Here is a 13,575-nt window from a genome sequence, read left to right on the forward strand (position 1 = left end):
AAAGACTGAGGATTTTAAATTCCCCTACAGTGAGATGCCCCAACTAGAGACATCCACATGATTTATTACTATTTTATCCATAATCGTAACCTTATTTATTTATTTATTTATTTATTTAGATAGAGTCTCGCTCTGTCATCAGGCATCAGGCTGGAATGCAGTGGCACGATCTCAGCTCACTGCAACCTCCGCCTCCCAGGTTCAAGCAATTCTCCTGCCTCAGCCTCCGGAGTAGCTGGGACTACAGGTGCGAGCCACCACACCCAGCTAATTTTTATATTTTTAGTAGAGACGGGGTTTCACCATGTTGGTCAGAATGGTCTAGAGCTCTTGACCTTGTGATCCGCCCACCTCAGCCTCCCAAAGTGCTGGGATTACAGGCGTGAGCCACCATGCCCAGCCACTATTTATCTTATTTCAATTAAAAATATCAAAATTTATTTATCCTGTGAACCCGCACCAAAAGCATTTGAAACACAAAAACATGAAACTCCTTGAGAACTACAATGAACAGAAATTTATTCACCTCTTTCATTACCCCGATAGTAGTAGGCCTACCCATAACGACCTTAATTATTTTATTCCCCATCCCCAACTGCTTAGTAAAAAATGGACTGACTTCCATTCAACAGTAACTATTTCAACGTGTATTGAAACAAATTATAACAATGCATAGTATTAAGAGATGAACCTGATCCCTTATGTTAATTTCCCTTATTCTTTTTACCGAGTCAACTAACCTACATCTTCTACCCCACTCATTCACACCAACTACTCAACTGTCAATAACTTTAGGAATAGCTAGGCTTCTGTGGGTAGGAGCAGTAATCACTGACTTTCACTTTAAAACTAAGGCTTCCTTAGCCTACTTCCTACCACAAGGCACACCTATCCCACTTATCCCTATATTAGTAATCATTGAAACTATTAGCCTTTTTATTCAACAAATAGCTGTACAGTTAACAGCCAACATTACAACCAGACACTTACATGACAGCACACCCAGTATAGCTCATGAATATCCAGCACTGTTTTCTTTCTACCCCAACTCTGGAGGGCCTTCTGCTTCTAGTCTGGCTCTTCTTTTTCATCCTATAATCCCTCTTCAAATGGCCACCAGCTGAGTCACCAAGTGTACTCAAGCCTGACATCTGGGTTCCCAGGTCAGCATTCCTTCCTCTGTACCATGCTGAGGTTCACCTTTCCACAAAGTCATCCTGAAGATTGGGACTCTGTCTTGCTCCTCCACCCCAGACTCCATTTCAGCTCTAGTCTCTGACACACACACATACACACTCACACACACACTTGGCCACATCTCCACTTGAATGTGTCTTCCAGAAACCTCCATCTCACTGAAAGGCACTGATCTGTAGTGAGCAGGTCCATGCAAACCTGCCCCCAAAGGCTGAGGAAACTGAGCGACCAAAGAAAGAAGCTGACAGATCCAGTTTCTCAGAAACATTTAATGGGTACTTATGAATGGAGGCACATCTTGACCAGCCAGGAGATGAGATGGTAGATGCCCGACTATTACCCCAGACCAGTGCTTATATACCATATGGAATTTGCTTAAGGGCAGAATTAAGTATGTGTTTATCATGGCATCAAGGTTGTTTTGACCTAAGGGCAGGATTTATGGTAAGTATGTGAGAGTAGAAATCTTAGAGGCATTCCCAGACCTGGGATTAATCAGAAATCAGCATGGTGGATTAGCATCCAAAATGAAGTTACTTTAGCCTCCACAGGCACCATTTGTGCTATCCCCCCCCAATGCCTCATATTCTGGCGCCAGACCTGCCCACTCTCCCTCTTGTAGATAAATCTACCCACTTTTCTCCTTTCCCATTGCTCTTACCCTGGTCAGGCCCCATCCTCTCTCACCTGGACAGGCCTCTTGTCTTCCCCTCTGTTCATGCCAATCTGCTCTTCACATACACACTGGTCTCTTCATAAAAGTTCATTATGAAATGTCACCCCCAGCTCAAAACCACATCATGTTCCTGTTGCTCTCAGAGGAAATATTCACAAAGCTCTGCAGGACCCAGTGCTACCAGCGTATCCAACTTCATCGTGAACCTCTCTCTCTTATTCTCTGTGTTCCCTCCACAAGGTCCTTTTACTTTACCAAATGTGCCATGATCCCTCCTGCTTCAGGCCTTTATGTAGGTTGATCCTCTTTCTAGACCACCTTCCCTGACCCCTGGATCCTCCTACTGTAAGCTCTCATTGTACCCTAAAGCATTTCACTCATAGCTGTCATCAGAGTGTCATCATCTACGTGTATGATTGCTTTGTTAATGTCTGACTCCACAAGCAGACTGACTGTTGCCCTGTAAGGGACCATGGATGTGTTTCTCAACCCTAACACTTACCCAGTATCCAGCACATAGTAACCCTCAATAAAGCATTGCCCTTGCCATGAGCTGAGCATCATTCTAAGTGCTATTCATGTATTAGCTCATTTAATCCTGGAACGACCCTAGGAATGAGTACTATTATTTTCTCCATGTTATTGATAAAAGAAGTGAGGCCAGAGAAATTAAGTAATTTGTCCAACTTCACAAGAGAGTAAGATTCATACATAGCCTGATTCAAACCCACCCACCTGATTGGAGTTGGTGCTCTTGATCACTCCTTATGCTGCCTCTTCCTGATGGGTAGTTGATAATTTCCACTTAACAGAGAAGCAGTCTCCAGTTCTGCAGAGCTGGAGTTAGGATCAAGAGCCCCATCCTCCTTTTGCCAGCCTTGGTTCCTGCAGCTTTGCCAAAAGTTTATAATATACTCATCTATGGCCTGGCCCCAACTCTGCCTTCTTATCAAAGTCACTGGGGGCACTTCTTAAACTTTCAGACTTCTGGGCTACAAGAGGGCCTACTCTGGGCTAGCAGGCACACAAGGTTTCTATAATTCTTGGGGATGAAATCACAAGGGAAGACAGACCCTCCTGTGCAGGCTGTACAGCTGTTCCAGGCCAGAGAATAGGAGGTCCTTACAGAGAGGACTCAACCTCATCTCAAGAGGACTCTCAGCGTTTATCTTCTAGGAAACACGTGGTCATAAACAGCCCAAATCCCTGCTTTTCTAATGCAAACCACTTCCTCTGGGTCTAATCTCTGTGAGGAACAGCTGGCCACCAAACTGTCATAACGATCCTTCATAAACATTAATGGGACAGAGGTAAGGTGTGCCTAATTGACATGGGGCATCTTGGTGTCTGGGCAATTGTATTGACAGGAATTTGATTTGTAGTTTCCTGTGCAGACTTGAAGCTCTGCAAAAAAAGTGCTGCCTTCTGCACTAGCATCTGCAAAGTGCACTAGCATCCCCACCTACCAAATAAGGTCACATGCTGGGGAGCCTCCAAGCCTGTTCTGGTTTCTGGTAGAAAGGAGTGACTGAGCACACACCACCAGCTGGCCTCAATCACAAGCCTGCAATTCCTTCTTTAGCAGTTGTTCAGCAAGGAGCCTAAGTTGGGTTGGTTTTCTAACAAGCTTACCAGTGGGACCCACAGTGTGACACAGAGCCAGCATGGACTTGAGATATTCTTATTCCCACTCCATTATATTATACAGACTGGGTGTCTCTGGGCAAGTCACATCACCCCACTGAAGCCTCAGTTTCCTCATCTTCAAAATGGGAGGCTGATCTTTCATGATGATACCTCACTGATTTGATGAGAAACAAAGAGTGAAAAAATGCCACCCCAATATAAACCTACATCATAACCATGGATGATACTGTTAGAGCAGTTGCTTAAGACTGCAGGCTCTGAAGTGTGTTGCATGAAAGTAGGCAGCACAGGAATCGACACATATTAAAACTTCTACAGCAGGGCATGGTAGCTCACATCTGTAATCCCAGCACTTTGGGAGGCTGAGGTGGGTGGATCACCTGAGGTTGGGAGTTCGAGACCAGCCTGGCCAACGTGGCAAAATCCCACCTGTACTAAAAAGACAAAAATAAAAAAAATAGCCTGGTGTGGTGACGCACACCTATAATTCCAGCTACTCAGGAGGCTGAGGCACAAGAATTGCTTGAACCTGGGAGGCAGAGGTTGTAGTGAGCCAAGATCTCACCATTGCACTTTAGCCTGGGTGACAAAGTGAAACGGTCTCAAAAATAAAAAATAAAAATCCCTTTCTGAGTCAAAAAAATAACAGGTACTGACAAGGTTACAGAGAAAAGAGAATGCTCACACACTGCTGGTGGGAATGTAAATTAGTTCCACCGTTGTGGAAAGCAGTCTGGAGATTTCTCAAAGAACTTAAAACAGAACTACCATTTGACCCAGCAGTCCCATTACTGGGTAGGTACCCAAAGGCATAAAAATCATTCTACCATAAAGGCACATGTGTATGTTCATCACAGCACTATTCACAATAGCGAAGACATTGAATCAACCTATGTGCCCCCCAGTGGTGGACTAGATAAAATGTGGTACATATACACCATGGAATACTATGCAGCTGTAAAAAAAAAAAAATGACATCATGACCTTTGCAGGAACATGGATGGAGCTAGAGGCTATTGTCCTAAGCAAATTAATGTAGGAACAGAAAACCAAATGCTGCATGTCCTTACTTCTAAGTGGGAGCTAAACATTGAGTTCACATGGACACAAAGAAAGGAACAATAGGCACTGGGCTTATTTGAGGGTAGAGGGTGGGAAGAGGGCGAAGGCTGAAAAACTACCTCTTAGATGTTATGCTGATTACCTGGATGACAAAATTGTCTATATACCAAATCCCTGAGACACACAATTTACCAATGTAACAAACCTGCACATGTATCCCTTGAACCTAAAATAAAAGTTGGAAAGAAAAACTAAATACATAAAATAAAAAATAAAAATCTCTCTCTGGCTCTCTTGCAGATTATATAAGTGTGTGACAGGGTGATGCAGCACCTTCAAAATTCCACATGAACATGAGGGTAGCTAAGTACTGCATGGAAAACTGCACTGCCTTGCATTCTGTTGCCTTTCCACTAGGTTAATCTAGAATTAGCTCTGGACTCTCCTCACCTACCACCCCTGTCCCCTTCCTGCCTTCCCAACCTGATAACTGGAACTGGAGGTGTATCTCATCCATGGTGACCTAAAGAACTGAGGTGGTTAGATTTCTCCCACTGTCACCCCAAACTCAGCGGTTCAGAATCCTTCAGTTTCTTACTGCTGCTGCCTAAACAGAATCACCATGGGTGTCGGGGGAGGCACGAGGGTTGGGGAAAAGAGGACCGGCCAGGCAGAGAGATAATCTGCCATCTCAAGCCTGACTTCTACAGAGGAATTCCCAAAGGAGAATGAATGTGCCCTGCCCTGGGCCAGTGGATATGGGAAATGCATGTACCACATTCACTGAAATCAATTCACACACACAAAGTAAATACAATGTGTGTATGGCTGAGGGAGGCTGCCACTATTTAGGGAATGAGAAGAGCATCCAAGCTTACACAGATGGTGGATGGGGCACATTTTTTTTTTCCAGAAACAGGCTTGGAGGAAAAAGGAGTTCAGTAGCCACACACCCACAACCCGGCTCCCCAGCTCCATTCCAGCACCTGAAGACAGGAAGGTCTGAAAGCCTACTCTCAGCAAGCACGCCTGACCTGTTGCTGAGTGTCACAGTGGCCCAAGAGCTGCTTGTGCCCCAAGAGCTAAAAGATGGAAGTGGCAGAGGATAGCTTTCCAAATCCCCAGTGCCAAACCTATCTTTCCCCACTACCATCATTGCCCCCAGCCCTTCAATTGCTGATGAAAAGCCAGTTGGCCAGAAACTCAGACTGAAGAAAATGTGTGTGTGTGTGTGTGTGTGTGTGTGTGTGTGTGTGTGAGAGAGAGAGAGAGAGAAAGGGAGTGGCACTCTTTCTTTGAGTTTCCCCCATTCACAGCAGAAGGCCTATTGATGTCCAAAATTTCCAAATTTTGCAAAGTTGAAGAGGAAATTACCAAGGATTTCCCTCACAGATCTCTCCTTTAACAGAGGGGAAACAGAGGCCCAAAGGAACGATATGGCACAGGAGTAGCCAGAGCCAGGCCGTCCCCTCCACGCCCCCGGCCCCCCAATCCTCACGCACATCTACTGCGCTTCCCACTAGGTTTTGTCACCGAGCCTCGCATCTGGAAACTTGCATGCAACCTGCTAAGGAGACAACCAGGCGGGAGAAGCTGCCAAGCGGACTCCTCCTGTGTACTCTCCCCTAGTGAGCCTCAGGTGGACGCCAACTCCTGGGAAACCCGAGAGGACGGGAGAGCCTTCACCATCCCAGAGTTCAGGAACCCAGAGGTCAGGAGTTGCCCGGTGGGAACCCCCAGATTTTCCAACCCTCTCTGCTCCGTGCAGGGACCCCTGTCCCAGCCGCCTTTGGGCTGCGCTCTTCCTCCGAAGCCCTGCGCTCTCGAGGCTGCCAGTACTGCGCGATGGCGCACCGCGCCAGAGGGCAAGAGCTCCAAATTGGAGCCGCCTGGAGGTGGCCTTCCCGCCCCCGCCGGCTTCTGTTGTTTATTTCTTCCTGGGGGAGGGAAAATCACACAGCCTGTTCGTTTCCCGAGCCGGGACGGTAGCAGAGCCGGACATATGGGCATCTCGCGCTCCGCATCTGTGTCATCAGTCGCGTTTTCTGTGGATGCCTGCGTGTGTGCACGGGTGTGTGTGTTTGGGGCCAGGCGCTGGGAACAAACGTGCATCTGTTAAATTTGACAATAAAGTCCTATAGCGAAGCTGCCAAGATTGGGGCGGTGGGTGGGGGCGGAAGATAGAGGGGTGGAGGAGAGCTAAACTCTCAAAAGGCGAGGCCAAAGCGCCTGGCCCAGGTATTATGTTGGGGGAAGGTGAGGAGAGCAGCTGCTCCTTCTCTCGGGGTGTGTATGGGAGCGAGGGTGCATGTGTCCCTGTAAAGAGTACACACCGATCTGCTCAACATATGTCGCCACAAATCACAGTATCTCTCCCCCCTCCCACCCCCCGCTCCCTGAGCAGCTCCTGACAGAGCGCAGAGCAGAGAGAGGCGCTGAGAAGAGGCGCCGCTTCAACAGGTGTCTTGGTGCGCAATGCACCTTTTCAAGCATTGACGGTCTCCGCCGCCGGCGGGAATAATGTGGACACTTTGTTTCCAGGCGCGGCGCGCGAGCTGCGGACGCCTGGGGGAGGCGGCCCTGAGCAGGGAGGGGGGGATCTGGAAATAAAGACCTCGGGCGCTCCTGAGCGCCCGAGCCCTCTCTTCCCTTTGTTCAAAGACTCCCTGGGCCGGAGCTCCCTCGTGCGCCCTGGGGGGTGGCATATGGCGCCCTCTCACCTACCCAAGAAAAAGAACCAGCCACCCTTTCAGGAGCGCAAGAGGTCCCTGGGCCTGGGGAGGGGGAGTCTCAGAGGGAACGGCTTCTCTCCGAAAATGGGTGAGGAGCCCGCCTTATCTCTCCCCACCCTGCCTCCACCATCCCCTCAGCTGGCGAAGCAGCCGTTGGGTGGGGAGCTGCGCGCTGGGCAGCACCAGCCTGCGGAAGCGCTCCAGCTCCTGGCAGATGAAATATGGGTCTGGTGAGCCCCTGGAGACCATATGCTTTCAATAAAAAAAGACAAATAGGACCGAGATAGGCCTTGCAGCCAACCTGTTATAAATGAGTGGCAATTGGGCCAATGTACACGGGGGCAGGGCCCCCAGGGGGAGGCCTGCTCGGTGCCAAATCCATGTGTCAGCTTCTGGGACAGGTGTGACCAGGGGCCAGGGGCCAGGTCTCCCCCCTCCGGGTTTATCACGGCAAAGGTAATATTGTGCTAACTATGAGTAAACAGTCATTGTGAAAATGAGGGAGAGTTTATCAGAGGCGAACTAGTTGGGGGGTGGCTTAACAATAAAGTTGTTCGCCTTAGGAGCAGGTGATGGCTGGCTGCACGGACTCTCGCAGTAGATGTTTTCCAAAGCACTCCACTTTACAATCTCCTGTAATTATTTATTAAACGAAATCTATTTATTATTATTTTAGCAAACACTGGAGACAGGTGGGGCTTTCTTTTCGTCGTCTCCTTTTGTTTGAAGGGCTGTTTGAAGTGGCCAGTCTCGGCCCGGGCAGCTCGCTCGCCAGATTTTTGTCTTCCCCTCTTTCAGTGTGGAGCTGAAGGCGAGAGAAAGGATCCCCCTCCTCTGGCAAGCCATTAGCTATTCAGCTTCCCATGGCCCCCTCCTTCCCTGCACAATTCTCAAAGAGCCCCCAGGCAATGCTAAAAACTACCCCCGCCCACTAGAAGGCAGGAGGGCTGGCCGCTGCCTGCCTTCTCTTCCAGTATGCCCGCGGTCTCCAGGCTTCTGGCTACCGCCTTTCTCCTGAACCCCTTAAGCCTCCAGGCAAATTTAGATCTCAGGGGACGGAGGGGTGCGGGAGTTCCGGAGGTCTTAGGGGCGGTGGATGACCAGGAGCTGCAAGAACACACTCTGCTATCTGCGGCAAGAGCCATTTCGCAAACACGGCTGGTGCGCATGGAGTCATCACCGCCTGCGCCTCCGCAGCCAAAGGCACGGGAATTAACTTTGGAGAGGGGTCTGTGCGCCCTTGCAGCTGAGAGAGAGGGCCTAGATCCTCAATCTCTAATCCCCTAGGACTCCTCGACTTCCGGCCCTGGCCTCCTGGCCTGAGGAGGGCTGCGGAACGTCCTTGCGTCTCTCAAGAAGGCGGCTGCCCCCAGACACCGCGCGCTCCCTGCCCTGCTTTTTGCGCAAAGCAGGCGTGATGGAGACCTGCAAGCCTTGGAGGGCCGTGAGCCGGAGAGGTTTAGGGGAGGCTGGATAAGAATTCCAAGCAGGTCCTAGAATTCTCTACCTATCAAGAAAGCTTGAAAGAACCCCCAGAGACTTTCCTGGAATGGGAAGCTCGACCTGCAAACCTTGTCCTTATCCATTAGCCGCTCCAGGCAGACCCTAGATAGAGCGAGACCCACCCCTATCTGAGGTCCCCCCAAACCCATCTGAGGTCCACCGCCAGATAAGAGTTAAGCTGCGGGAGGCTCTTCAGGCCTCTGGGAAACCAGAGCGGTGCCCTCATGGTCAGGGTTCCCTCCATGGAGCTTAGCCAGGTCAGGAGGCCCTAGAGAAGCATGGTTTGGATTTTTTCTCCCAAATCAAAAAAGCTTTAAGTTAGTTCTCTCACAGTTTCTAATTCGCAGGTGAATAAATCAAGCAAGGCTGGGGTATGAGGCAGACAAGTTTGAAGAGGAGAAAAAGAAGGAGGAGGAGGAGGAAGAAGAGGAGGAGGAGGAGGAGAAAGAGGAGGAGGAGGAGGAGGAAGGGCAGGAGAAGGAAGAGGAGGAGGAGGAGGAGGAAGAGGAAGAGGAGGAATGGACACTGGCTCCCCTTGCCTGGAAAATGGACCATTACTCCTTTTCTAATCTGACCCCCAGACTCAGGACTTCTGTTTTCTGCATTTGGGGTCTCTTGTTTTGCCTTGAAAAAACAACAACAACAACAACGTTTTTCCCCAAATCAAAGAGCGGTAGCTGGTGCAAGGGAAAATCTGGGACTAGGAGTCTTAAGATATGACTTCTATGTGGTCCAGATAGAATTTGCTTGCTGTGCGACCTTGAGAGAGTCACCCCCCTCTCTGGGCCTTGACTTTTTCATCTTTAAAGAGGGCCTGGAATTCCTATTCCCATACAAGAAGACAAGCTCCTAGCAAGTGGTGACCTAAGAGAGGAGCTGCAGCAAATGCTAACCCAACAGTCCCAGGTGGTCCCTTTGTTGGTTCTGACCCTGTCCTCAGGCTTTATTTCCCCAGAGAAAGGGAAGGAGCCTCTGCTCACAGAGCACCAGGTAAGACCGACAGGACCTCGCCACACCACTGCCCAGTCCTTGACCCCCCCCCCCTTGCTGATTCCTGGGCATATCACCCTCTTCCTTGGAGGAAAAATTGCCTCCCAAGCAGCCTGGGTGGTAAGAGGCTGTCACTAGGGCAGGCTCACAGACCTACCTCTTCCCCTCACCCCACCCTTCAGCCCCGCAGTTGGGTCCTGTACCCTCCTGCAGTTTCCGGGAGACTCAGGGTATCTGGACCTGCTAGAAAATGAAGACTTCATCGCCTAAGGACATTTAAACCGGGAGACTTCACCCCCAGCCTCGGCTTCTTCCTCCAGGCACGACCGGGTCAAGAGAGAGAAGCGGAAGCCGCAACCCCTCACACTGAGTGACCGGAAGCAGAAGACCACGGGGTGTCCCAGGCGGGGACAAGAAGGAGGGGCTGGGGAAGAAAGGAGGGATGATGCGTTCAGACTCACTTTGGAAAGATTTCCAGAGAGCGCTACCAGGGACAACCCCAGGGCCTTGGAGAGTTCCTGCCCTGTGTTCGCTGTGCGATGCCTGAGTTTTTCCGAGGCAGGGGGCTGGAGCAGGTGACTGCTGGCAGCCGCTGTCTGTCTGCTTCCAGCGCCTGCACACCGTGGTGATTCAAAATACACAAGGGGGAGGGGCGCAGCGGCTCTGTTTCCCAGCACTTTGGGAGGTTGAAGTGTAAGGAACGCTTGAGCCCAGGAGTTCAAGACCAGCCTGGGCAACAAAGCAAGACCCCCGTCTCTATAAAAAATAGAGATAAAAAAATTAGCCAGGCACAGTGATGCACACCTGTAGTCTCAGCTACTCGGAAGGCTGAGGTGGGAGGATAGCTTGAGCCCAGGAAATCAAGGCTGCAGTGAGCGGTGATTGCACCACTGCAGTCACACCTGGGCAACAGGAGACTCTGAAACACACACACACACACACACACACACACACACACACACACCACTCACTTCCCAGAACTCTTCCTGTCACAATTCCTAGCCAGAACGCTGGGATACTATCCACAAGTTGTAGTCATGGAATGTCCCCTTGAGGGGTCCCCCACAGCCAGCCTCTGCCTCTGGAGTGGGATCTATGGGGGTGGGGTTCTAAGCGCCTCTGGAGAGTGTGAAGTAGCATCTCAGGCTGTGGCAGAGGCTCAGACACCCCCAAAAGAAGGTCTGTGAATGGAAGGGGCATAGGCTTGATCGCTCTCCGTGATGGTCCCTGTCTTTCTTTCTAAGTTGAAGAGAGGCAATTCTAAAGAGTACCAGGAGAACAGGGTGTCCTTTAGAATTCCAGGACCCTTCTCCAGGCTGCTAGTCAGGATAACGAGCTCCTGGTTGTCTCTGCCACTACCTTACTGTGAGATTTTGGACTAGTCATCTCCCTCACTGAGCCTAAATTTCTCCGTGTCTAACGTGTGGGCATTGTACCCTAGAGGCGTCAAAGTCCCCTCCAGGACAGATGCCAAGGTAAGATAGCTAGGAGCAATGCGGTCTGGAGTGGCCGGACGAGAGGCACACAAGGTTCTTCTCGCTGGGCGAGGCTCTTTGAGGAACCGAGAGTTGCTGGGACCCAGCCCGAGAGAGCAAACAGAGCGGCGCTCCCCTCCCCCGACCTCGGCCCTTTGTCCGGAATCCAGCTGTGCCCTGCAGGGGAGGAGCGGGCTCGCGTGGCGCGGCCCCGGGGCCCAGGCGCTGATTGGCCGGTGGCGCGGGCAGCAGCCGGGCAGGCACGCTCCAGGCCCGGGCCGAGCAGATAAAGCGTGCCAAGGGGCACTCGACTTGCTGCTCAGGAAATCCCCGAGGTCTCACCGCCGCACCAAGAGAGAGGGCGAAAGAGGCCCGGGACCCCATTCGCTCTTTTCTTCTTTGGGGCTGGGGCAACTCCCAGTCGGGGGCGCCTGCAACTCAGCTGAACTTGGTGACCAGAAGCCTGCTCAGCTCCCCACCGCCCTCGCTGCTCACCGCTCTCTATTATTTTGCACCGGTACAAAGGTAACATTTGGAGGTCGCCAAGGGACGAGCGGGGGAAAGAGGGATCCTCTGACCCGGCGGGGGCTGGGAGGATGTCTCTTTTTGTTTTTTCCCACCTAGCGTCGGAATCAGGGACTGCTCCCGGTGACCAACGCAAGCTTACCCTTCCCTCTGACCCCGCCGCAGGATGGCGCCTCATCCCTCGGGTTCGCCCACTGTCCAAGTGACCGGTGAGACGGAGCGGCCCTTTCCCAAAGCCTTGGACGACGAAGTGACCTGCGCCACGTCCGCCCCGCCCAGCCCCACTCTTAAGCGGGGGAACTGCGCGGAGGCGGAAGGGGGAGGCTGCAGAGTGGCCTCGAGGAAGCTCCGGGCGCGACGCGGGGGGCGCAGCCGTCCTAAGAGCGAGTTGGCACTGAGCAAGCAGCGACGGAGTCGGCGCAAGAAGGCCAACGACCGCGAGCGCAATCGGATGCACAACCTCAACTCTGCGCTGGACGCGCTGCGCGGTGTCCTGCCCACCTTCCCAGACGACGCTAAGCTCACCAAGATCGAGACGCTGCGCTTCGCCCACAACTACATCTGGGCGCTGACTCAAACGCTGCGCATAGCGGACCACAGCTTCTACGCTCTGGAGTCGCCTGCGTCGCACTGCGGGGACCTGGGCAGCCCAGAAGGCGGCTCCCCCGGGGACTGGGGCTCCCTCTACTCTCCAGTATCCCAGGCTGGTAGCCTGAGCCCCGCCGCGTCGCTGGAGGAGCGCCCCGGGGTGCAGGGAGCCACCTCTTCCGGCTGCTTGCTCCCAGGCACTGTGGGTTTCTCAGATTTTCTGTGAAGGGACCTGTTGGTCGCTGGGTTGTGGGTGTTAAGGGTAAAGGAGAGGGAGGGAGCCGGAGGCGTCGAGGGTGGGCGACGGCGGCGGCCCTCAAGAGCACTTGTTCCTTCTGCTTTTCGCTGACCGACCCCTGGAGGACCCACGGGGGCGGCAGGCTGGGTTCATTCCCGGGCCCTCCGAGCCGCGCCAACTCACACAAACCTTGCTACTGCCCGCGCGAAGTGGGCAATTGCAAGCTGAGCTCGTTTTAGGCCTCCTCCCTGCCACCACCCCAAAATCTCATTCAAAGTATACGAGAATGATAGCACTACCCGGCCGGAGCCGCCCACTGTCTCGGGCGGAGCCGCCCACTGTCTCGGGTGGCCCCACCCGCGCTGGAGTCTGTCTGCCTCTCTGTCTCTTACCACCCCTCCTCCAAAGTGATTCAATCCGATGTTTGGTCTCTTAGCGCTTGCTCCCCTTGCCCGGGCTCCAAAGACGCTGCCGATCTTCTCCTCTACTCCCAATCAGGTCCGGGGTTTCAGAGCACTTCACTCTGCCTTAAAGCCAAGAAGGCGATCCTCTGCCTTCTCCTCGTGCACTTTTCGGAGCCATTGCCCTCCCGGGGTGGAAGACCAGGCTGTGAACTGGGAAAGCGCTAGCCGGGCCAGGGAGCACCTCCCCAGCTTCCTTGCGAACTGCACCTGAAACGTGAGCGGCGCTGCAGGTGCCTGGAGCACCGCGCATCTTTTTTTTTTTTTTTTTTAAATCGGTTTGTAAATTATATGATGTCTTTAGAAATGAATTTTGGTACAGTAAATTATATGGCCCCTCTCCCATTTTACACAATTGTATTTATTAATGAGATTTCACCGCAGGGAAAACTCTATATTTTGTACATTAGATTACTTAGGGATTGCTGGATGAGATTTTAAGCCAATAAAAAAAAGTGGGGACCTTCAAGAAGGCTCAGCA

At 51.9% G+C, this 13,575-nt stretch overlaps 1 protein-coding gene across 1 annotated transcript; it reads left to right on the plus strand.

The window, feature by feature from the left end:
- The first annotated feature begins 11,573 nt into the window (after nucleotides 1–11,573).
- On the plus strand, nucleotides 11,574–13,335 carry NEUROG3 (neurogenin 3). Its single transcript, XM_017548917.2, has 2 exons — nucleotides 11,574–11,807; nucleotides 11,973–13,335. The coding sequence occupies exon 2, from the start codon at nucleotides 11,974–11,976 to the stop codon at nucleotides 12,619–12,621; it is 648 nt and encodes a 215-aa protein (XP_017404406.1). The 5' UTR covers nucleotides 11,574–11,807; nucleotide 11,973; the 3' UTR covers nucleotides 12,622–13,335.
- Nucleotides 13,336–13,575: the final 240 nt, after the last annotated feature.

This window comes from Cebus imitator, unplaced genomic scaffold, assembly GCF_001604975.1.
Source record: "Cebus imitator isolate Cc_AM_T3 unplaced genomic scaffold, Cebus_imitator-1.0 Scaffold215, whole genome shotgun sequence".
Classification (NCBI taxonomy): domain Eukaryota; kingdom Metazoa; phylum Chordata; class Mammalia; order Primates; family Cebidae; genus Cebus; species Cebus imitator.

Excerpts from the sequence above, each read along its gene's own strand:
- NEUROG3 (XM_017548917.2), top strand. The coding sequence starts at position 11,974 with ATGGCGCCTCATCCCTCGGGTTCGCCCACTGTCCAAGTGACCGGTGAG.